The sequence below is a fragment of the Harpia harpyja genome, chromosome 2, assembly GCF_026419915.1.
Source record: "Harpia harpyja isolate bHarHar1 chromosome 2, bHarHar1 primary haplotype, whole genome shotgun sequence".
In the NCBI taxonomy this organism is placed as follows: domain Eukaryota; kingdom Metazoa; phylum Chordata; class Aves; order Accipitriformes; family Accipitridae; genus Harpia; species Harpia harpyja.
Window position 1 is genome coordinate 73,504,680 of NC_068941.1, and position 25,070 is coordinate 73,529,749.

The window sequence follows — 25,070 nt, forward strand, 5'->3', positions numbered from 1 at the left end:
CAGCAGCTGTCTATAATCCAACAGTGATTATGTTCTGGCCCAAAATACATGCTACTGTAGGAAGAGCACTTTTTAATTGCTAACACTTGTTGCTCAAACAGAACCCTGAGTGGGCCAGTTGGGAATATAGTCTTGCCTCTGATGTATTTTGCAGGTCTCCAGTGTGTTCTTTGCATGCTAATAACCAAGCACTTTGGCTTTTATTCCCCTTAGGTGGCTGGGTTGTCTCATTCTGTGCTGCATGGTGGTCCTGATTCTGGTCTTTTACTATCTTGGATTGCTATGTGGCACCTGTGGTTATGATAAACATGCTTCTCCAACAACCAGAGGCTGCATCTCCAACACTGGAGGAAACTTTCTTATGGCGTAAGTTTCACTTATTGGTGAAAAATAAAATAAAGGTACCTGTAGAAGGTGTTTTTTATTGATTTTTGAAGGACATATGTATGAAAAGAATTTGTTTTGTTACCTGTGTGTATGTGCTGAAAAAAATAGAACAAAAATAAATACTGATCTTGCATAATTCCACTGAGGGACTTGGGGATTTGGGGTTGCTCTTTCATTGAGGATAATAGCTGAAGGATAAAACTTGTGATTCTGCTGTTTTAAGGTAAGTGCTATAGCTAATGAATTTCTATGTAAGCCCATTTGGAAATTGCAAAAACCAGGAACAGATAGTTGAAAATTTAAAAGGAATTCATAGCTTTTTAGTACAATTAAGCATTTGCTCAAAAGAAAAAAAAGCTATGCAAGGAGACAAACACTTGACTTTCTCAGAGCACTTTAGGAGGTTTAGGGTTGCTCTTGGAAATTCCCAGTAGTGGTTTAATGTCATTTCTGCTGGGTGCAAGAGGCAACTGCATCTGAAATCTGTCTAAAACTCTTTTGAGAGCGCAAGGCTAGAGATCTGAATTTAAAGAAGAAAATTGTATGCTTTTGTGGCTCTTAAACTTAACTCTTAAAAGAGTTCGCACACCCAACGTGAGCATTTTAGATGCACTTTAGCTGAAGGCTTTACAGGGCTGAAACATATAAAATGTTTCAGAGGGCAAGAACACATTTGGAAAACAGAAGTATTTCAACCATTTACCAGTTTTCATATTTCTTACAGCTGCTAACTGTTGGCTTCACTGTTGCCCCAAGTATATATACTTTGTTCTTAAAAAGCAAAAACTTAACTCAACTTATTTCTTTTTCAGTGGTGTTGGATTCAGTTTTCTTTTCTCCTGGGTGCTGATGATTGTAGTGGCGCTTACTTTTGTCACAGGTGGAAATGTGGAAAAACTGGTCTGTGAACCCTTTGAAGATAAAACTTTATTCAAGGTGAAGTTATTCAAGTTATTAAACAATGAATAGAATCCCCATGAGTCCCGATGGTCTTGTCAGTTATGTATGGCATATTATTTTTTATAGGACACTTCAAGTGAGTTTGGATCTCGTTTTACTTTCCCCTTACACACCAAATAGACACATATATCCTTTCTTGATTTAATTTGCTTTACAGTATAAATACTTCATGCCTGTCTTCCTTTGGAGATAAATTTTTCTGTGAGTCAGCATTTCTTGGTGATGTGGAGCTTTAATATTCACTTTCTGCACCAGAGAGGTTGAATTTGCTGGTTTGCTTGTATTTCCATTAGTGGGTGATAAGCTTAGATGTGGGTATATGTCAAAAGATTGTGTATGAATAAATTACTGAATTGAAAACTGGGAATTGTAGTAACATTACTGAATTTTGTCTTCTAGGTTTTGGATACTCCCTACTTACTAAATGAACACTGGAAAAACTATCTTTCTGGCATCCTGTTTAAAAATCCAAATATTAACTTGACTTTTGAAAAAGTGTACAGGTATTGAAGTTATGGTCAACACTTAATTCAATTTATACATATTGGTTTTGTGGTATCTTCCATGCTTCATATTTTAAGCACAAGCAAAAATCACATGTGTTTCAGAAGACAATCTGATTTTCTAGGGCATCACTAGCAAAAGCAATTTTCTCCTATATATGAGTTATTAGAGGTGCTCTTGGCATAGTATTGTATAACAATATGAGTTGAGCTCTTTGATAAAATATTTTGCGTCTTTGAGACCAACAGAAATTGTTAATTACTCGCTTTCTTATAGGCTAAGCTTCAAAAAAATATAGCCAAAACATTTTTTTTAAAGGTCTGATTTTCTTAGAATATGAAAATATTGTTAATCATTCTCTTAACACTTGGTCCTCAAGGTGTTTTTTTGGCTGATATATGTATTTTTATTTTTATAGTGATTGCAAGGAAAATAAAGGAATTTATACTTCCCTTCACCTAGAACACCTGTTCAATATCAATGAATTTCTAAATATTAGTATGGTAAGTAAAGAAAGTACGAGTGAGTGCATGATTGTTTTTGAAGGCTGGAGAGGTATTTACTCTTAAACACAGTCTAGCATGTCTGGGTTTTATGGGATTTTGATTTTTATATACAATACGTCCTGCAAGGAGGCAAGAACTGTCCACACTAATTTGAAGGAAAGAAATCTATTTACAAATAAGACGTTCTTTACCAGTCTCAGTGGGTCATGGAAGGTTTTCCGATGTGCTTTTTTTATGGGTGCTGATAATGAAGTTGTTTTTAATTTTGAAACTTGCATAGAAGGCTCAAGTCTAGCATCTTGCAAAGGCTGCTTAAGGTGTTTCATGACCGTAATGCTCTTTATATAAATGCCTTTCTTTGTGTGTTCTCTTCTGATTCCAGTTAGGTTTATATTCATCCAGGATATGATATGCTGTGCTCCTAAGAATGGTTCTGATTTTGGTGGGAAGGGGTTGGTATAAAATAAAATCTTTTCAGTTAAGCTGTAATAATATATGACTGCACTGTCATTACATGACGGCGCTAATTTGGGGGTTTCCTGTAATACTGATCTTCACTACAGCAACCCCTAGGGGATCTGTGTTCCGTTCTGCCAGGCACTGTACCCACACTTAATAGATACAGTCCCAGCCCCAAATAATATACAATTGAAATAAACGGGGAAGATTCACTAAGAGGGAAAATTATTTTGAGTTTCCACAACAGACTAATGGTGGAGGCTTGGAAGGAAGTCAGGTTTCCAGATTCCTCGTCTCTTGCTCTGCAGCCTGTGCAGGACAGGTAACATTTTAGATTTGGGTGCAGTGCAGGAGGACTTTAGGTAACAATAAGCAAATCATCTTTAAGCACCACTAAACATATTTAGAGGAGTCTCATCCAGTCCTGTAGCCAGTACAGCAGACAGTGTCTGTCCTGCCACAGCTGAGATACTGAATTCTCTAGGTTTCCTTGATTAGGGCCAGGGGTAGAACTTAAAACTTTTAAGGATAACATTTCTGGAGGGGGAAGAGAATTCTGTTTTATCTCAGTCTCCTCTTAGGAGGAACTAACATCTATTTGGAGAAGCCTGCTTAAAACGTAACGGAAGGCAAGTAATTCATTGGTATGAAAGATGCATAGGTAGGTTAGAACATGCCATGGCTAGACTGTGTGGATGCTGCAAGGAAGAGAAGAACATTACCTGGTGGATTCTACCAAAGTTAATCGAATTAAAGTGATGTAAGCAAAAATCAATGTATGCTGCTTCATGGAAGTGATGAGTCAGCAAAAGCAAGATGCTTTGGGCAGCAGGGCTGGGCAATAGAGGAATATGCACTGGGTGCAAACTACTTCTGTGCTTTATTTTGTTTCCCTCTCAGTATACAGAAGATGTAGCACTTAAAATTGAACATATTCAGATAAACCTCAGCAAAATCATTCTGCTGGATGAAATTGGGAAGGAGAATCTTCTGAATTTCAGCTCTTCAGGAATAGAAGGGATAAACTTTGCAGCATATTTGACAGAGGTGAGACTGTAGTAAACTAGAGACATGACTGGGACAAAGCATAAAATGAAATGTTTCTTTAACAATGGGCAAAATGGAGAAAAATCTGCTTTTATATGAAAGGGTGTGTTTTGAAGAATCACAAAACTTGGAGCAAAAGCACTTCAGAAGTTAAGGTCAATAAACATTTAAAGAAATAAAGGGTACACAAAGTAGGTGTGGTGGTAAGTGCAAACAGTCTGTATATGCAATAACAACATATTCTTTTTCTTTCCCTGCTGTCCCCATCTTGTTTCAGATCAATAAAAGTGTTACCAAGGTTGATCTTCTGTCATTTGCCAATGACTTAGAAGCCAGAGCAGACCAGCTGGTAAGTTTAATTCACTAATACAGTAATACATGTATCGTTTATATAAGTATAAATACATAGCCAAGTATTTAGACTTCCTATTGGAGAATTCTTGTACTTCAGACACTTACATACATGATACGTTGTCACATACGGAAAAAATTTCAAGAACAATGTTGCATATGAGCTGTATTTTAAATATTGCTAATTATTGATTTTTGTATGCTAACTGTTGTACAGTTTCTACTTTGGAAGTGTAATTTCTTAAATTCCACTGTTTGCTTAAGAATTGAGGGGAATACTCCGAGTATTTCCTGTTATGCTGTCTACATATCAGGGTCCCAGTAGGAAGAAAAATTGGTTAGATCATGATGGAAAAAATGATTTGAATTAATTTTCTTTCAGTTGGTGAGCAGAAAAATTTGCAATTAGCAATAAAATTAATACTATGGCAATTCATAAGGGCTCTAATAAGAACTAGGGCTCCATTGTGGAAGGAGAATGCACAAAAGAGATCCTGTCTGCTCTGAAGGGCTTTTTGAATGCAGACACATGAACAATGGTCAGAGGGTATAGCTACAACATTGCCCACAAATGAATCTGCAGAATGACACAGCTGTGTTAACAGATAGTGAATATCCAGTTGACATGTTTGTATGCATGTCAAGGTCACTTTATTTTTCAAAATGAGAGTCATAGTTTGGACACTAGATTGGACACTGGCCCAAGACAGATTCCTGCATTGCGATTTAGGAGAAGGAGTTATGCTGCACACATACTGCAATCGCTTGCCGAGTGAGACCATGCTGTTTGGAATTTATTGGATATCCATCCCTCCAGGGAGAGGAGGACACTGGTAGGGGCTCCTGGTGTGTTTGCTCCAGCTTTTTGCATCATTTAATCACACCTGTTGTGCTTGCATTCATGTCAAGGTTAGGCTGCTCATGGGGTTTTTTTGTATTGTAGTTAGCATCCTCTCCAAGCACTGAGTGAGCTGCACATTGCCCGTTTGCTCATGTAGGTTGTCTGCTAACTCGGACAGATACCAGTAGCTTTTGCCACACTTCACTTCCATTTTCAATTTTTACTGTGCCATTTTGAAGGTTATACAGGTGGGGAGTTGCTGTTGTTTTGGGGCTATTTTCTAAGTGAAAGCTGAGGTTCTTCAAACATGTTATGTCTTGCATAGAATTGCCTCTGAGATGTCTCTTCAAAGGTATATTCTACATAGCTCCATAAAGGAAAATAAATTGTGCTGGTAGATTGGTTTTTCATTATTTTTTGTAATAGAATCTAAAGGAAGCATTAGAATTGAGAATAGATCAGGCAGAGTAATTTCTTCATATAAAAGACAAAGAAAAATATAATATTAAATGTGTTCACTGTCCCAGTGTATGTTTTTATTTCTTTCTTGCAATGCTATTTAGTGTAATGTATGGAAATGTAAAAAAAAAAAAAAAAACCAAACCAAAAAACCCACAACAATATGACATATTACAAAAGTTGGATTGTTTTCAAATTGATACTGCTTTCCAAGGATATTTTATAATCCCACTTTGTTATTAGTGATAGCTCTTAAAGTTTACAAGAACAATCAATTTCAAAAAATAAACTAAAAACTTTTGGAATTAATGTTGGGTGTATAGTTTGCATTTTCTGGCACCTTGCACAGAATTGAATGTATGTTTTTGCGCTGGAAGGAGCAAATGGAATAAAACTTGCATCAAACCAAGGGGTCAGGGTATGGAGGGTGGAGCAAACCCACAGGTGTTATTCAGTAAGTCAGTTCAGCTTGTCAGTACAGGAGATGAAGCATCCTGAAGCTGTTCAGTGGCTGCAGCTGGCTGCTTACATGAACACTTCACAGGAAGCAAAGACATCTCTGAGCATCGAGGTCTGCCGTTATTACACTACCAAAACGGATTTAGCAGTGTGTATGCAGGGAGCCAAGTGATTTTGCCACCAAAAGGAAGCGGAAAAGAAATTTATTTCTGAGAGCAAAATCAAATTGTACAGTATTTTGCAACAAGCGTGAGCTCCAGACAGGCATTCAGACTTGAAAATCAGGGCACAAACTTGTATCTTCTGACTGAAAGGCAGGAGCCGCAAAAATGAAAAATACACTTCACAGACGCCTTTCCAAGTTACTGGCTGAAAATATGTAAACTTCTGTGCCCCTCAGAAAGCAGAGGGTGCCTCGGGGTGATGTCCACAGTGCCAAAAACAAAAGCAAGTACCCATGAATGGGAAATGCTTGTCCCAGCTGAGGTGTCAAGCTGCAGGGTTCTTGCAAAGAAGTCTGGCTTGTGGCGACTGAGGGGAGATGTGCTCACTCTTCTGTATTTAAAATGACTTAGTGCACCATGTGAAAATTCTTTTCAGTTAAATTTGTGCTGATAATGTTACAGCCAGAAAAGCAGTATAATATATCTGTTTTGGTTGCTGAGGTTTGAATTATTAATATGGTGATTTTTCCCCTTCTTGTGTTGAGGAATTCAATTTGCCATATCCCATTGTTAGCATCAGCTCTTCTGCAGTGGATGAGTATAATGTGCAACTTTCATTGTTTTTTGCTTTGTTGGAAAGCTTTGAGACTACTGAACAATACTGCATAATTGCATTTTTTTGCAGCCAAAAGGAGCACTGGAAAATGCCTTAAAAGGACACGCAAACAACATTCGAATGATTCATAACCAGCAAGTCATTCCGCTAGAGCAAGCTATGGTAAAATATTAAAGGAATATTAAAACATATTTGTAGAAAATACGAATCTCGATCTCTTAAATACAGTTTAGAAAGCTGGATTTTTGCTATTATATAAGCACAGATCGCATTTGCATTGTGTCAGTGAAGAGTAACCTGGTTAAAGTATGTGTTTAGTAAATAGTTTTCCTAGTTAAAATACTACTACTTTATAATGTTGTCTAAAATCATGACCTCTTTCTTCCCCATTGTTTTTTCTGTGTCTATTTGTGATCATATATGAATAAAAGGGGAAGCAAGGGAGAACTTTACAAAATTCTAATCCTAAATCACTAATTTTCTTTTTTGCTTACCATTTGTCTTCAGTAATAAAAGCAGTTACCACTTTCACATTTTATTTCGTGGAGTTGGCTATTACCTAACAGTATTAGAATTGGAAACTTCTGACCGTGGTATTTAGAGCCAAAGAAAAATCTTTTCTATTGGTGCTATAAAAGATGTGAAAGGGCTGCTTCTGCCTGATTTTGCTAGGCAGTGATTTGTATAGAATCAAGCTGTGAATCTCATACATGCTAGTTGTTGCTTTTTCCTCTATGTAACATGAAGACTTTCAGTTTGTCCTAGCATCTGATACAGTATTTCTACCCCTATCAAAGCCCTCTTGCAGAAAAGCATTGGATCTTCTGTTCCACTCTGATTCTATGCTGTTCTTTCCTAATTAACTCCTAATTATTCTCATCTCTTTTTCCTTTTACAAAACTGACTGTCAAGAAATACGTTAAAGCTAGGGTAAGTGCTTTTTTCCTTCTGAAATTGCACAATACAGAATTCTCTGAACGCTTGTTCTGATTTTAACTGTTCTCTCTTCCCTCCAGATAAATCTTACTCAGTTTATTGCTACTAACTTTAGTTAAATCTGAAGTCTTCCAGTACACAATTCATAACTACTTAGTGCTGTCAGTGAAGTACTGATTCAACGATTAAAACCACAATATATTAGTTTTAATACAACTGTTGTTACTATATATAATTTGAGATGTTGTATTAGAAACAAAATAATCTATAGAAGATCAAAGCATGCATATATAATGTTAAAACAGGTGGGCTGTTACCTGTAGTAATGGCTTGAATTTCCCCCCCACTTCCTTTCTAATAGAGCACTTTAAATCAGAGCATTAGGTTACTGAAGAGGACATCGTCTGAACTTATGGTAAGCTTTTGTTTCTGGCAACAGGAACATTTTTATGTGTTTTAAATCCATCCGCCACATATGCAGGGCATATATTTTGAGTACAGCTTTTTCTATTTCTAGCTGTTCTGTTATTGGAAGAGATTGTAATGCATTGAGGTAGTAACAGGGGTTTAGATATCTTTTCTGCACAACATTTTCTACCCTGGCTTTCCCTTCCTTATAGAGGAGAGAAGGAAAAAAAAAAAAGAAAAGACCGTTTGGGATATTTTTTGAAGTATGAATTGTAAACTTAATTGTCACGTGATAAAATAGACTTCAGTACAGTTCCATATATTGTGTTATTCATGTTCCTAAAAATGTAGTTGTTTTTTATAGAATCCTTAAATACAAAACTTAGGGGGAACAACTGAGAAACAAAATACAAAAATACAACTGAGAAAAGAGATCTTTGTGATTCACATCCTTAACGACCTCTTGTCTAATGTCCAGCTCCCACTGGGGCCTGTTTTGTTAGCATTGTACTCGTTACCTTCCTGCCTCTGCAGCATCAGCCTTGCTGTGGGAACCTGGATCTATATAGAGGCTTCCCCAGAGCTGCCCATGTTTCCCTTCTAAGTAGCAGCTAGCGCCTGCACCACAATGAGACCAGCTGCCTTCATGCTCTGCCAGACTCAGGAGAATAAGCAACTGGATGGTTACTTTTCTGGCAGCAGAGCTTTCTGTCAGCACCAGCCTGCCTTGGCTCTGGTAGCAAGAATCCAGCCACACTAGCTAGCACTGAAGGGTCATAGTCACAACAGCTTGATGGGCCATACCTACTTCAGTTCTTCCCATTAAGGTTTTCACCCATCCACAGCAGCAGACCAGCTAGATTTCTTTTAGAATCTGTGATTTGAACCTGGATGGGGAGGTAAAAAGCCATGAAATAAGGTGTTGATAAGAAAAGGAAATGTTTGACCTTTAAGTATATTTAAGAAATGTCTCTAGAGTTTCAGGCTGTATGTACATTATCCTTTGTGTGTGTTCTTTGAAAGACTTTATGGGGTTGTACATATATTGAAGTGTCTCAATCCTTTTGGATATTGATTAGCAGCATATTCTAGCTGTATAGAATGATAACTCTAGTAATCAGGAGTTGTGATAGTATATGGCCCACTGTTTTCTTCCTGTGCACTGTGTGTGTCTGTAGTGTATATACATACATTGATGAAAGTATTTGCACACTTAAGGAAAGGAAAGACAATGGAAGAGAAAGCTGATCTAGTATATAAATTAGTTACATAGGTTCCAGGAAAAGATATTATTCGTAACCACTGATACCTTCCTTTTTTAGTAGTGAGAGAATTTTGTGAGATGATCATGAATCCTTAAACAAGCTCATGTTCTGTCTGGAATTGTATGTTTTGTCAGGTTTTGACAGGACAGTGACTCTGGTTTATCAAGAGAATAGGTTCCCGACAATGACTGCAGAGCCATTGTAACAGCCTGAAAGGCATTTATTTATATTAAACACTGTCTCTTCCTCTCCAGGTTAAGGTGAAAAACGTCATTAGCGCTGTTAATGCTGCTCAGCTTCTCATAAATAACAACGCTTCTCAAGTTATTGTCCAGGTAAGCTCTACTTGATTAAAGTACATTAATTTATGATGCCATGGAGATAGAGGTTCTCTTACTTTTGTTCACTTACTTTTGTCTATTCCTAGGAGACAAAAAAGTACATGGATACCATAGTTGGCTACTTTGAGCAATACATTGAGTGGGTCAAGGAGTCGGTAAGGTGCATTTACTTCATAGAGAGAAGCTGCATTTAAAAAAAACATAAAAAAGCTAAATAATAATAATAATAAAAATGTTACTTTGATAGTATGTTTTATAGTTTCAGTTTGTAAGATATTTGTACTTATGAAGGGGAAAACTTGTCTTCTATAAACAGTATTGTTGGCTTTGAAGTAGAGTAGAAATGATGAGTTGCGTTGATTGGAATTAAATGCAAATATAACATAGTATCATTTTTCTAGGGCTAGCCTGAAATCTACCATTTGTCCTAATATTGCACTGAGACTTGCCCTGCTTAGTTCAAATTGATGTCATTAGCATCTTATTTTATTTGCCTTTCTTCAGCTGCAGCCTTTGAGAAAGTAAGCTGATGTTTTAAAGATGATCAGTTGATACCATATCCCACTGGAATTTATTTTGAATTTGGATAGGGTGAGAGATAACAATTTAGTAAACAGTATCTGTAACTGTAAGCAAGTTTTGAGATTTGTATTATATTCTGTTAGATACTCCAAACTGTATTTTTTTTAATATGTCTTTCAGATTGCCATGGAGGTAGCAGCATGCAAGCCTATTGCCAATGTGATAGATACAGCAGTAGATATTTTTTTATGCAGCTATATAACTGATTCTGTGGTAAGAAATATTTTCTGTTACTCAAAATTGGAACATCAAGTGGAAATTCTTTGAACATAAATCTGCATTTAATTATTCTGCCTAGACTATTCTGAAGTATGATAATAAAGTATCACATCCAAAGTTATGCGAGGAAAAAATGTTCTGATCTGGATCTAGTCCAAAGCCAAACCAGTGCTGGACTTGTTTTAGGTTCCCATTAAGCTTAGGTTTCTGTTAGCAACAATTCTGTAAAATTAACTGTTCTTAACTAAATTTCTTCCAACTTGAATTGGAAAGTAAATACAGTACTACTGGTTTGGAATAAAAATTCTGGACAGGGTGGGTTTCAGTTTGATTTCTTGATTCTGAACCACCTTGAAATGGAAAAGCATAAAGAACTGAAGTTTCAGCTGTAACCATTTCTAACTTAAGGGGATGGGGCGGGGGCAGGAAGTGAGTGAGAAATACCAAGGAAAAATTTTCTCAGGTATCTCTCCTGGAATCTAGAAAACCTGAATGAGGTTTTTATCACTTGACTTGTAGCAGACAGATCTTGATTCATTCCTGTACAGTGGAGACTTTGAGCATGACTGGTAGCAGTATATAAGGGTAATAGTGGCTTTTTCATCTTGCCAAAAGAGCTTGGAAAAAGGACAGCATGTATTAAAAATGGGATAAGAAACCACGTGCCTGGAAACCACCTAAAACATCTCCTAGCTATTATTTAGCTTTATGGCATTTTTAGCCAGGTCCTAATCATGCCAGCAGTAAATGCATGTAATCAATCAAAGCCAAAGCACTCTAACCTTGATAATGCTTAACCATGAATACCTCCTAACCTGCCGTTGATTATCTCATATGTTACAGAGCTTCTGTTCTCCTTTGTGTAGCCACTTAACCATCTGGTGGAAGATGGACCACAATTTTGCTGATGATAGAACTTAGCTGAGTCACTTATAAGTCAAAATGCCTCCAGCCGATACAAATCAAATTTGAAAAATCATCATTTTAACACCTGGTGATAACTCAGTTCAACTGTATGATAATGAAATTAGTTACACAAACAGGCTGCAGTTAGCAAGTTTAAAAGTACCTTGAAAAAGTGCTGGAAACTCAGATTTTGACAAGAACCACAAGACAGACAAATACTTCAAAATATCAAGAACGGAAAAAGAAATAATGTGGCTAGTAAATTAATGCTGAGACACAAAATTACTTTCTAGCCCAAGGCTTGACTACATTGAAATAACTTTAGGGCACTATGGCTGCGTAGCTTTGAGCAACTTCGGACATATTCCTGTTTGGGTACATTTGTAAGATGGTGGTGTTCTTACTTTAGTTCACACTGACAGTGGAGATTGCTTAACGTGCCCTGTTCCACATTAGTACAAGGAGCCTCAGATAGTCCACAAGACCAGTGCCACTAATTTCTACTGTGTTCTTTGAGTAACAATGCTTAGAATATCAAGCAAGGATTCAGTACTTTTCTGATAAATTTTCTCTGTGATCTTTTTTTCCTGGATTTTGCTGTGTTACAGAATACCTTCTGGTTTGGTTTGGGAGGGTCTTCGATATTTTTAATTCCTGCCATAATTTTTGCTGTAAAACTCTCCAAATACTATCGTAGAATGGATACAGAGGATGTGTATGATGAGTAAGTATGTATTCCTAAGTAAGCTAAATGGCAAATGGATTGAAATGTTTTTTTCTAGTATTTCACGTGAAGGCACTATAATCCTTAAACCTTCTGGGCTGTCAGATTAGAACTGCATGTGCTTGTGAAATACTGCAGGTTTGGGTTGACGCCTGCAAAGTGCTTCATGCAGGTGGGCTTTCGTTGCCTTGACTTGCTATGATTCTGTGCAGATATTGCCAGCTCTGACTTTGAGAAACTTATTTCAGAATGAGATCTTCAGAGCTTTGTGTACAGCATTTATATAAATACCTTCCAAATGTGCAAATGATTAGCTTTGCTAAGTAACCTGTTAAGGTGAATTATGCCTGCTTTGTAATCTCCTTGAATTAATTATTTACTTTCTTACTGTCTTAGTTATTCCTAACCAGTCTTTCCTTTTTCAATTGCAGTTCCTCTGTCTCAGGGACTTGGCATTTTACTTTATGATAACTGTTCTTACATATTTTCCTATCAGTTTTGTTTTTACTGTTTCTTTTCTTGTCTTTGTTTTGCTCATTCATTGTTCAGTTAGCCTGTGCACTGCATTTCTCAGATTTCATACTGGTCATTTTTCATTACACGTTCACAAGTCAGTAGAGCAGAAACAGGCATGTACAGCTAAAATTACTCACTTGTTGGTGTCTAGTTAATTACTCCTTTTCTGTGTTTTTTAGTGTTGAAACTATACCCATGAAAACATAAGACATTTTTGCTGGTATTTGTTAAAATTACTTTATTCAGGTGGGAGGGTTTATATTTTTAATGTAACTTGTTACTTCAAGAGAGGTAACATGTTCTGTTTCACCAGACTTTATAGATAATCTTAGAATATCCAGCTCAAAAAGAATAGCTAATTAATTAATTAATTAATTTTTGGAGAGTATAAAAGTATTAAAAATGTAAAATTATAATTATGCTATAACTCCTGAGTGTTACAAAGGAAAAGTTAAATTCTATTGTACAGACACATTTTATCTTTGCATATAATACTATCATCCATGTACATGTCTTAGAAGCCATAGTGTACGTAGTGCATCTTACAGTTAACATGGTCTTTCTTGGTGTATTTATTTTATTACAGTATGGAAAATGGTAATAATGGTTATCATAAAGAGCATTTATATGGTATACACAATCCTGTTTTTACAAGGTAAACCAAGTCTGAAACTGCATGCCTTCATGTGTCCTTACTTCATCTACTATATTAATAACCTATCCAGTTTTCTGCACGTTTTAAAGTGAATCACTTCATTATCTATTTATGGGGTTTTTGCATGATTACTCACTATAGAAAATGCTGTATGATTCATATTTCTTAAATATTTTTTACATAACAGCAGATACTGTAGTAATTTCCAGCAACTTAACAAAGCAATTGCCTAAATTTGATCTTAAAATCCAGGTAATTAGGTATTTATCTAGGACAGTGGGTGGTCCTAAATTGATAAACGTATTAAAATACTCTGATAGCAGATGAAAGTGATAGGATGGGATGCGTTCCTACTCCTGAGTTGTTTCATTTTTTAGATGGTGAGAAGAGCTTTTGCTGTGCAAAAGGCAGGTGATCCAGGGTATGCAGAAAACATGAGCAGAGAAAATGGGTGTTCCTGCTAACGTAACATCACAAAACAAGAAATTCAAGTTGTGTTTAAAAAGGAGGAGATTTGGGTTCTTTTCTGTCTCTACAACTCCTGTGCTGTAAAACCTTAGCTAGTTGTGAGACTTTGAGTTTCCATAGGGGTAACATAGGATGTCCCATAACTTCAATATTTGGGTTTGCAAAATATCCAAGTTGCTTAAGGAAGGATCTAATTTATGATTGAAATGTGTAGCTCACTGTGCCTTAACTTGCAACTTCATGACTGAAAGTATAGGTTGAGTATCGGCAGAGAAGCAAGATATCACCATTCTTTCAGTAATAGGGAAATAGCAAGAGAGCTCTAAGTTTGGAAGTCTTGCCAGATTTTATGGCTGGATTAGTTGTATATTATTATTTATTAGAACTGTATTTTACAATAATTATTTACTGACCAAATCTTGATTCCACATTTCCTTCTGAAGGAAGTATTTATATATAATGATGTTTTTAGTGATATTTATGGTCACAATTGCTATGGTCTGTTCTGCAAATTAAGGGTACTCCCTAAATTAACCTACCTGTTTAATTCAAAAGTACTCTGCACTGGCATATCTAAGGACTCTCAGTTTTAAGGACTTCTGATATTTTACATGAGAGGAAACTAATAATTGCCCAGGCCTTAGAAGTCCCTTTCTGATCTTTGAATCTTTGGTATGATTGTTAATACTCTTCAGGTTCATAGCACGTTTTCTGTGATATTTCAGTGATTGATGAATAGTTTAATACAGTGTTCCTGAATAAGCTAAAAATTACTAACATACAATAATCTTTTAAACAAAGACCTATGAGTTCAGTCCTGACTTCCTTTTCCTAAATTTTAAGTTACTCAAAATGGCCTTCCATAATAAAAAGTAAGGATTCAGTTTGAAGCAATGCTGTCTTCTGATGTGCTAACTGAGATAATTTGAAAAACTGCTAATTATGAGATACATGCTTTGAATTTCTCAGTCTGGGATTCCCATAGCAATAGAGTCTTGTTTTTAATTTTCATTTCAGCAAACTCTTCGCTTTTATGCTATCCTTGCTTTTTCTCATTTGCTACAAATTATTTTGGGAGATACTTTGAGAAAAATGACTTTGTATAGATCTCTATACACCTGTACTTTTGCAGGTGTAAAGAATCCCATAGGGAGTTTTTTTGTCCTTCAAAATGAGCTGGATTATTTTGCTGGAAAGAGATGCAAATATCTTTATAAGATATGTAAACACAAGTGTGAGATCTATATGAGTTATATTTGCATAGATATCTCACACAGGTGTTTTTATATACATGTTGAAGATACAAGTATCCTCAAATGCAACCACCATTTTTGTGAGAGCAGAGTTGGAGGCTGGATTAAGTTCTCAAAGGAGTGGTGTGTTGAATAGGTAATCCAAGCATTTCTTTCTATCATGAAACAAAGATAACCAGAAAGGCTGGTGGAGAAAACCATGAATCTATTTCCTCTTGTTTGAAAAATTCTTGATTAAATGGGTAAAAGCTTGAGAACAGTTTGTGCCAACTGAGCTTGTCTCACCTTAGTTAGACACAGTATTTCTGTTCCATTTGTGGGCAAAAGAAAATGATGGGTTTGGTTTGTGTTTTTTCTTGTATAGCTCTGTGGAACAGTGGTAACACATACTGGAAACATTAAGGGGTAAGTAATAAGCTTTTAAAGTCAATTCTAGGTTTATAACTACTTTACTGTTTTTAAGAAGGCTGCTCTGCTTTCTGTAACATGAATGCTGTAAGGTTTAAAAATAAAAAAAAATTATTAAACCATATTGATGTTCATATGAAAATCTATGCCTTCATTCTGCTTAAATTACATAATAATTCTGTCTTCATCAAATTTTCCTGAATTGTTTCTGTGATTATTTCCAGGCTATATAAATGAGGCTCAAGATTCTTCTACGGGAATATATCATTATTCTTCCAAGTGTATTGGCATTTGCATTCATCTTCCAAATCACGAGCCACTTGTTTTATGTCACCCCTACTGTAAATCCCTAATGTACTATTGAATGTTATGCCATAAACTACTGTACAGAATATTTTGCGATCAGGGCACTGCCTCTCAAATACCACTGTTCAAGGCTTGAATTAAAATGTTTTTTGTTTTTTACTTTTTTACACTGGGCTTTCTACCTTATATCACAGTATATAAATTAATTAGATTAACAGCCTTTGCGTAGTGATCCTCTGACAGTTGGTCAAGTTCTTATCTTAAATTGTTGATTTGTGTTAAATACAATACATAAACGTTTACATAAAGATACATTTTTGTATACAGAGACTTTTGTATATACATTTTTCTTAAAACTTGCGTTTAGTTAAGATTTTAATATTGTATAATACTCTTCACAAATGAATTTACCAGCATGATCAGTGTTGCTATTTGGTGCTCTTGAATGACCACTTTGGACTAAATTTGAAGTGTAATGGGATCCACAGTGTCTCTTTGTGTCTCTGAAAAGTTCAGTTGCAATTTTGTTTTCTCCCTCTTTTTTTAATTATTTAATATTTAGTGGGTTTTGCAGTGTAGACCTAAAAGGGACTTTTTGGAGAAGTTTGTTTTGAAACTCTTTGGGTGGGAGGGTTGGGAGTATGCGTGATGCATAATATAGCGAAAAAGCTAAGCTGTCTAGAGTTCAGTAGTACTCAAAAAGAGCATGAGAGACGTCATATGTTGGTGATTTTTAGAATGCTTTACATTCCCTGTCTCCCTCATTCACACTCACTTTTGTAATGTCTTTAATAGTATCACTGTTAAGCTGTGGCTCTTTCAGGGGGCAGTGATAATATTTTTGCTAAATAATTTCAAAATATGATTTCCAATATTGAAATACAAATATGTTTAGCAATTGGAGTTAACTTTTGTACTATTAAGAGTTACTGCCTTGAATTTAGGCATACAGTTGCGTTGCTGAATTAGTTAACAGCAGAATTCATCAACAAGACCAAAAGTATCTATGTTACTAGTATAAAACCTTTTGGCAGGTGAAGTAATTGGGTACATTGATCTAAAATAGTGTCTCTTCATATATCAGTATTGTTAACTTTGTTTCCAACAAAGTTCATTGGCCTGAAGTAGGGATAATCCTGTAAATCATTCATATAATTTTAAGGAAATACTGAAAAGTGATACCAGTCTTTGATGTGGAATAACGTTAAGTTTTTCATTTTTAGGTCATAAATGGAAACATTTCTAATTGACAGTATGTAGCATATGTGTATATGTAATGTTCAGAACTGCAGATTTTTAAAAGTTTCTATTTTTAATTTGAGAAAATGTTCCCAGTTCATTTAAATAAAAAAGAACTTGCTTAACTACCTGACGTTTGATTCTCAATTGTTTTGTTATATAGACCTGACTCAGAAGAGTTGCACTGAGTTAAAATCTTATGAAAATGAATTTTTTTTTACCCTGATTAAAAATTTCTGCTATATTTGACTTTTGTTGATGACTTTAGCTTAAGCAACCTAAGAGACCAAGAATTGGAGCAGGAAGGACTGAAAGAACATTGACTGTGGGTGAGGGAGCTTCCGAATTCTACAAAGGATGTGATTTATGCAAAGATGGTAGGATTCAAGCTAATGAGTTGTGGAGGATATCCACATACCCTGCAAGTGCTCAAGGTGGTGTTTCTGTAGTAGGGACAGCAGAATTAAATGTTTGCCAGTTCTTCAGCTCCCATAGTTCACTGCTGGCATCCTAGCTTAACTTGTAGAAGGACAATTGTTTTCCACTGATACGACAAACCCTGAGCTGTTTCATCTGAAGTGCAGGCAGAGAGAGGACACAAGTGTCAGGTGGGAGTGAGACAAACACTTGGCAGTAACATATTAACTGTAATACATAAATATACCAGAGCTCTTGAGTCCAAGCTTTGGTATTTGTCCTTATCCTTGTAGTCTGATTTGTTTTCATGATTACACTTTAAAAACTTTCAGAACTGGTATAAAGTAACTTTTAAGTTGTTTTGAACTCTAACGATTATTAGAACAAGAGAGAGAAATGCCTTTAGTTTCTAATCTAGGAACTGTCAGTGCTGTTGTGCATACCCAAGTGTAAATAATACATTTGTTTGTCAAATATTAGGAGGTCTTAGAGTGCTTGCAGTAGGGATTTGAAATCCTTGAAATGAAGTGTGAGGTGGGCAACAAGATTCTTCTGTCTAGCTGGATGACAAGACTCCTCAGAAAACAACAGAAGAGAGAATTGTAAATCTTAAGTAGGCATGTACCATTGCTGTTTCTCCCAAGACTTGACAGGAGAGCCACACCACTGTGCTTTGAAAGAGACAGTCAGGAGGAACAAATGGCAAGAAGCTAGAAATGAGACCTCTTCTAAAAATGTTATTAAATAGTCTTAGAGAGGGGATGAAAAGAAAACAATGTTGTTCTCTCTGTCAAATGATATTTAGTCATGGGGAACTTCATGATACGTTCACTGGAAGAACAAGGTTCAGGCTACTCAGAATGGCTCTTCCAGGTAGCTCTGTCTTCAAGCAGGCAGCTCTTAGACTAGCTGAGGTGCCACAGCAGCTAGGGACTCTATTGTCAAGTATTAGACAAGCATTTTTTGCAATTTCAGTTTTTTGTTCTGCCTCACTGTTTGTTGAATGTTTTTGCCTTGGTATTTTCTTTAGTGACACCTTTTGAGTGGCTAGGTATACAGAATGGTATTGTATTCCATTATGTATGGCCATTCTTAAGCCTAGGGTTTCTAGCACCTCACAGTTACTCAAGCATACCTAAATAATACAACACACCTTCCAGAAGCTGTTCAGGTCAGGCTGGGTGTAGCATACGCATCTTCAAAAGAAGTGCCTAGTGGGGTCTTACTAGCCAGAACAGTACTGTGGCTTGCAACAGCATGGGAGGGATTTTTCCTTATGATCTCCTGAATGCCAAGGGAGTTACCATGATTTTCCTTAGCTCTACTTTTAGTTACTGCAGCAGAAACTGCTAGTACAGGATTCTGCACTAAAATATTTCTATTCTCTTGCCTTTGTTTTATGGCGTTTTTACAGCTCATTATCAACAGGAAAATAGCTATTTAAACAAAAAAGTGAAAGGTGATAAAGCACAAATATCTGTCTAACATGCTCTGGGGTCTATTCCCTGCTGCTGAGACCTATGATAAGCTAGTTCTGTTGTCTTGCTCTGTTGGCTGAAAGTAACCCATGGTGTGACAATGATGATAAAAATTCCAAATGTTTGGTTTATGTTTAGGCCTGTAATACATTATTTTGCTAAAGCTTTATTCCTTATCTTGCTTAACTATTGCAAGTCTAAAAATCTTTCATGGCTCAAAGAATGTGATTCTTCCATGTGTCCCCACTGCGTGTCATGTGCTGACAAAATGAAGTACTAAAGTTGCATCCTTACTGTGCAAATCCACAGAAAACGCATTCCACAAATCAGCCTTTATTAGTACGACAAATTTATAATCATCCAGAAGTAGCTGAATAGATTGCTTTGGCACTTCTATCTGTTTTTACTTCAATATGGTCTTACAAGCTCTGGCATGAAGATAGCTATAAAGCAGCTGGAGAATGGAAAATATCTGTTAAAAATCAAATATGACATGTTCATCCTGGATAGGAATGTGCTTCTCAGTTATACAACTATCGTTCTGTATTTAACTGCATTTACAAGATTTGTCTTGTTACCTTCTTGGGAGTTCACAGGTTATTCGACACTCCCTCAGGCTATAAATTATGGGTACATGCCTACTGAAGTGTGATTTATTATTCTTATAAAAAAAAAAAACAAACAACTTTGCATCCCATGTTTCGCTGGAAAGAGGCTTCTTTGTGCACCAAGCCTTTAAATTGTGAGCAGCCACTTACTGCTTTCACTTTTTTGGATCGTGTTGCTCAAGGATCTCAGTCAACTCCTCTCACCATGAAGAGTTTTGCTCTTCTTTTCCTAGTAGTGATCTGTGGCATGGGAGGATTGGGACAGAAGGTGAAGCCAAAGAAAAGAAGCAATGGTGAAGAAATAAATTTTCGGACTAAAAACAAAGATGTTTGCACAATGAGCATGAGTGGGGATGAGGAGATGAAACTTAGAATTGAATGCAGAAGCCAAGGCATGTCCTACTGGTGCGAATTCACTGGCAAGCCATCAGTCTGTCGTGCTTTCAGAAACAATCCAAAGATTTACTGGAATCAGATTGCTGTGGAACTTAGAAAGCTCCCGCATGCTTGTGAATCCACACAAGTGTTGAAGACCACCATGTGCCAAAAGGCTCCCACAGAGGCCCTCATGAAGCAAATAGCTGCTGGTATGGAGCCAGAAGATCTAGCAAACCAGGACAAATCAGTCCAGAAAACTTCCACTTCTATGAGGGGAGCAGGGAAAAGCTCTGTTAAGAAACTAGGGAAACCTCCAATACTGCCTCTGATAAAACCAACCCAACATGGTCAAGGGTCTGAAAACGAAACGGAAGCAATGAAACTGGCGCGGGAACATTGCTGGGAATCCCTGCATGGTTTCTGCTCCTACATTATTGGCATCTTTAGAGGTTAAGGATTTTCTTCAGGTAAAACTTCCATCTTGAAGCACAGCAGAATATACCTAAGAGTAATCCTGTTGTAGTTTTGTTTTATTTTGATCTTGAGGGTCTCTCAGGGGTGTGGACAGAGGGAGGTTCTAGGCTCAGTCACTGAAATCTAATGTGGCAAAGCCTGTAACTGTGGCTTCTGAAAGGCTGGACAGCCTAAACTCCCAGTGATGGCTACTAGTTCAGGACTCCCTGATGGCCTCCTGTGAGGTCTTTAGTATGTATTGAGATGTTTGTCCTATCTGTTATTAATCCTGTGGTATTTTAGTTCTAACTGTTTGAACTGGGCTTATTTTCGGCCTTCTGTTATTCCTTCCTTCTTGTGCTGACTTTTGGATTTAAGCCAGCAAAGTAAGATAAATAACAAATGTATCAGATCCAATAACAAATGCACCAGCTAGAACAATTTAAAACTACATTCAGAAAATGAGAGGATAAAGCTTGTTCATCAAAACTGCTAGTTAATAATTAACCATTTTGATTATAAAAAATAGTTCATAAACAACTTGCAGAAATGAGTAAAATCAAACAGACTGTCTTGGTTTGCGGGTCTGTTTTCTGTAGGGGCGAGAGGGGATTGAATGTCTGGTAAGTCTCAGGTTTTCAGCCAGGATTTAAAAAGGCAAAGCCCTCGCAGAAGTGATTGGTTTTATACCCACTTCCATTTCAGCTCAGCTGGTGACTAAACCTGGCAAACTTTTGACAGAAATGGGAATATATGCAGCATGAGCCAGCAAGTGTTCAGGCTGCTAATGATCTTACTTGTGTTTAATACAGCAAAGTGACTAATTTTTTTTCTTTTTTGTTTTGCAGAGCAAAATTTTTACAGCTGAAGAAGGGTCCGTGCTGTAGTTTAATAACTTAGATGTAAGAATTTTGGTTTAAAAATTAGTCATCTCTACAAATCTTGTAGCTGTTTTCTCTTTGCACCTGTAAAATGAAACTTTTTAACAGCCCTGAAAAATGCATGAAACTAGAGTGACTGTACTTAAAGTGTTAGAATGAACTAACTGTTCCGAGGTCTGTTACACACCAAGGCGTACTGCATTCATGTAACCAAGGTTCCACTTTAAGAGTGCTGACCTTGAATAGGTTTTTGTGTGTGCTGATTCACTTCAATTTGTTAAAGATGAAAGCTGTAAATGATGCTTCAGTTAGTGCAAACAATAAAAATAAGATTTTTGAAAACATATTCAGTGTGCATTCTTAAAATTTTAAATAGTGCTATTTGTATATAGTCATGGTATTTGATACTTGTTTCTTAAGAGATTGTTGGTAGAATGTGTAAGAGAAGTTACAGGTCTGAGTCATTACTTACCCACTGTGAACATGTTTTCATTAATATTAATATTTTCAATGTTACTACAATTACAATAAGTTTCAGCCAGCAAGGAAAAAAAGATTGGAGAAATAAAAGAGTAAAATAAGAATACATTTCTAAACATAGCAGATTAGAAGTGTTCATCTGTGATGCATCTGCAGAGTTCAGTGTTATTAGGATCTGTTAGCGGTAATATTAATGTTTGCATTCAGTAAATATTCTGAAAGGTATCTCATATCTGTGCACTTGGGCACTTGCATAAATCTCACCAAAACACAAAGCAAGACCTAATAGCCTGTTGTCAGAGATTACAACACATTTATAGTCAGACTGTTTTTTAACAATGATCCCTTTTGTTCCCAAGGGAGCTTCGCAGCAGGGATATAACTGGAAAAACTTTGTACCACAGAAATTAGTAGTGCTCCATATTTGCCATTAAACAGTTTCTGCAAGGCGTTGTTATGCGTAAGTACTTCTTCAGCTTTACTCACAGATTTGTAATTCTCACTTCATAATTCCAGATCATGACTGTCCAAGCACTAAACTTTGTGTGCCTTGTACCAAAAAAACTTGAAATAATTTTCTGTCCCCAAACCTCTTGAAATATATGGAAAGGAATAGCAAGTAATGAACAAGGGATCAGTGCAGAAGCTTGTATGTACAAGGCAGAAATATAGCTTGAATGCTCATTAAAAAAAAATGCAGGCTCAAGCAAGTCTGTGTTTTTGTCAGCCATAAATCTAATGTGGTTAATCTTCATTTTCTAACTTCAGTTACCCCTGCCAGGCTCTTGTGCTGTGAGTAAAAAATGTAGTAGTACACCTATTCACTTATTTTTGTCATAGAAATGAACGTAATTGTTTGATTTGGAAATGTTCAGAAGGCATCAAAGTGGTATTTGGGAACTATTTGGAAATGTTAAGGGGAGGTTGAGGGTTTTCTTGACATGTGTTTTTAAAATATTTTAAAACTCCTCTTTTGTATGATGCAAAATCCACACTGCAGAGTGAATATTTTGAAGTAGTATCCACTACAACAGTAATGACCTAAAAAATGAGACGATGTCTAGCATTGAGAAGTCTGGGAGAATCAGTCACCTACCATACTGATAGCAGGAGAAAAGAGGAGGTTTCATCAGTTCAGCAAAAGAAAATGTTCCCCTTCGTGCCCTCCTCTGTGTATATGCACTGAGCACAGAAGGCAGCCAAGTTGTCTGACACATTGTAGAACTCTTGATGATACAGTCTAAAATACATGGCCATCGTTGATTCTGCTTAGTAGAGGACAAATGTCATATATACTTGCTAGTGCGCTATGTCCTAGGGAACTCTTTATCTCATTTCAGTAGAGCAGAGCTCTGCTGCACAGGGCTCTGTGCTTGGCAGTGTGTTTTCTGGAAGGACCACCTGAAGCTTCACTGTTGAAGTGGAAACTAGAAATCAAATAGTCTTGCACCAAAGGCCCCTCTTTCATGAAATGCTTTTTGTAAAATATCTAGGATCCAAAATATATAATTAAGCACTAAATTTTACAAAAAGGTGAAGATTTTGATACCAAGTGATACGTGGCGGGGATTGCATTTCATTAGGCAACACTATGTACCCTCAGCAAGTCAGTTGACTATAATGATCTTGGTTTCAAAATGTTTGAAAATTGGATGTTAACTGAAATAGCCCACCTTAGCATAACCGCCATGATTGTATCAGCTACATTACTATTTAATTGTGTTAAGCACTACAGACGTACAGTTGTGGCATTTCAGTCACCGTGGTATGAAAGTGCTATTCATTAATGAAAGGATGAATTGAGTAGTGTTTGTGGTGAGTTTAATGCAATCTTCAAGTACCTTGTGAATGAATGAAACCTGCTGTTTCTTTCATTTTAGGTTAACCTGTTAGTCCCCATATACATAAGTATCTCAGGAAATCTGCTCAAGTGGAGATGGAAGTTGTCTTTATTTTCTTGACAGAGGAGCTGCAGGCAAAAATGTTTGTCTGGATTCCTGCAACCAGGGAGACCCCTAATACCCAGGCCCACTGTTTCTGCTGCTAATTCAGTGCAGTGTGAGGTAGTACACCTGCTGCAAGATCCTCACATTTAGGTACCTACAGAAACATCATGAGTATTCACTACTTTGACAAGGTAAGCCTCCAAGAAAAGCAAAATTATGCATTTGGAGAATGTGTGTATAAAAGGATGTGTATTTAACACGTATAGTTAAGATCCAACAAAGACTGGAGTGAGTCTAATGGAGAGCCACTGAGATGGTTGGGACTGGAGCACACTCCTGTGAGGAAAGACCAAGGGAACGGGTCTTGTTCAGCCTGGAGAAGGCTTTAGGGGGGACCCAATAGCCGCCTGCATATACATATGAGGAGGCTACAGAGAATACGGAGCTAGGCTCTTCATTGACTTGTGTGATAGGAGAAAAAGAGATCATGGTCACAAATTGATACAGGGTGAGGTTCTGACTTGGTGTAAGGAAAAACAGTCACTGTAAGGGGGATAAACACAGGAGCAGGTTCCCCAGAATGGCTCTGAAATGTCCATCAGTGGAGCTTTTCAAGACCAACTGGACAAAGTTTAAGCAACATAGTCTGAATTCACTGTGACCCTGCTTTGAGCAGGAGGTTGGACTACAAACCTCCCAAGGTGCCTCCTGGTCTGAATGATTCTATGATTTACAATGGAAACATGGAAGAAAGCTTAAAAGTTCTGGTTATTTAGTAATGAACACCTCTGTTAGCATCTATGTCTCCTTAAAGTGTAAAAAATGCTCATGGATCACCCATTCTAACTATATCAAATCAAACAAGAGATGGTCGTCTTAAGTACGTTCTGATGGCACATCCCATCCTTAAGTCGAATGCATCATCATGGATAACTTCACGTTCAGTGCCTCTGTCTTTTGGTACCTATTTTTATTTAGCCTGGTTTTGACAGCAGAGAAAATTAACAAGAAATTTGGGTGTTAAGGCACCAAACATCAGGTCTGTTTGCCTTAAAATCAAGTATCTGAAACTAAGAAAATCACCATTTGCAGTGTGTAGGTTACTTGTGTTAAAGTAGACCAAATCCACATCTCAGTAATAATGTTGCTTAGTCTGCCTGTAAATCATCTCAACTATGCAGTAGTGCACTCTGGTGTTTTCTGATAGAATTGTTTAGGTATGCTGTCTGGTCATACTTGCATGGTTTGCAGTCTTATGTTTGCATTCATTATTTCTCAATAGGCGTTGCAGTTGATATGGCATGGGTTTTAGGGACAGAGATCTTCCACAAAAAGAAGACAACAAAGGAAAAACTAAAATTTCCCAAAGTTGCCTGTTGCCATTCCTGCTTCTTTAGGAGCTTTATGGTTGTTGATTTCTTTTTTCTCTTTCTCGTGCTGTTACTTTTCC

General features: G+C 36.8%; 2 protein-coding genes across 17 annotated transcripts in view; both read left to right on the plus strand.

The window, feature by feature from the left end:
* PROM1 (prominin 1) overlaps positions 1–17,113 on the plus strand; it is a 71,823-nt gene extending 54,710 nt beyond the window's left edge. For 7 of the 16 annotated variants that reach the window (XM_052780422.1, XM_052780427.1, XM_052780420.1 and 4 more), the window contains 16 exons: positions 214–366; positions 1,200–1,323; positions 1,747–1,850; positions 2,270–2,354; positions 3,717–3,863; positions 4,141–4,212; positions 6,823–6,913; positions 7,655–7,683; positions 8,051–8,104; positions 9,617–9,697; positions 9,790–9,858; positions 10,406–10,498; positions 12,019–12,134; positions 13,237–13,305; positions 15,391–15,431; positions 15,659–17,113. In XM_052780422.1, coding sequence (XP_052636382.1) covers positions 214–366; positions 1,200–1,323; positions 1,747–1,850; positions 2,270–2,354; positions 3,717–3,863; positions 4,141–4,212; positions 6,823–6,913; positions 7,655–7,683; positions 8,051–8,104; positions 9,617–9,697; positions 9,790–9,858; positions 10,406–10,498; positions 12,019–12,134; positions 13,237–13,305; positions 15,391–15,409 — 1,306 coding nt within the window. In that variant the 3' untranslated portion in view covers positions 15,410–15,431; positions 15,659–17,113. The other 9 variants (XM_052780426.1, XM_052780432.1, XM_052780428.1 and 6 more) reach the window with 5 other exon arrangements.
* Positions 17,114–17,229: 116 nt separating this feature from the next.
* FGFBP2 (fibroblast growth factor binding protein 2) lies at positions 17,230–21,626 on the plus strand. The gene is made up of 2 exons (XM_052780436.1): positions 17,230–20,327; positions 21,162–21,626. The coding sequence occupies exon 1, from the start codon at positions 19,571–19,573 to the stop codon at positions 20,312–20,314; it is 744 nt and encodes a 247-aa protein (XP_052636396.1). The 5' UTR covers positions 17,230–19,570; the 3' UTR covers positions 20,315–20,327; positions 21,162–21,626.
* Positions 21,627–25,070: the final 3,444 nt, after the last annotated feature.

Excerpts from the sequence above, each read along its gene's own strand:
- FGFBP2 (XM_052780436.1), top strand. The coding sequence starts at position 19,571 with ATGTTTCGCTGGAAAGAGGCTTCTTTGTGCACCAAGCCTTTAAATTGT.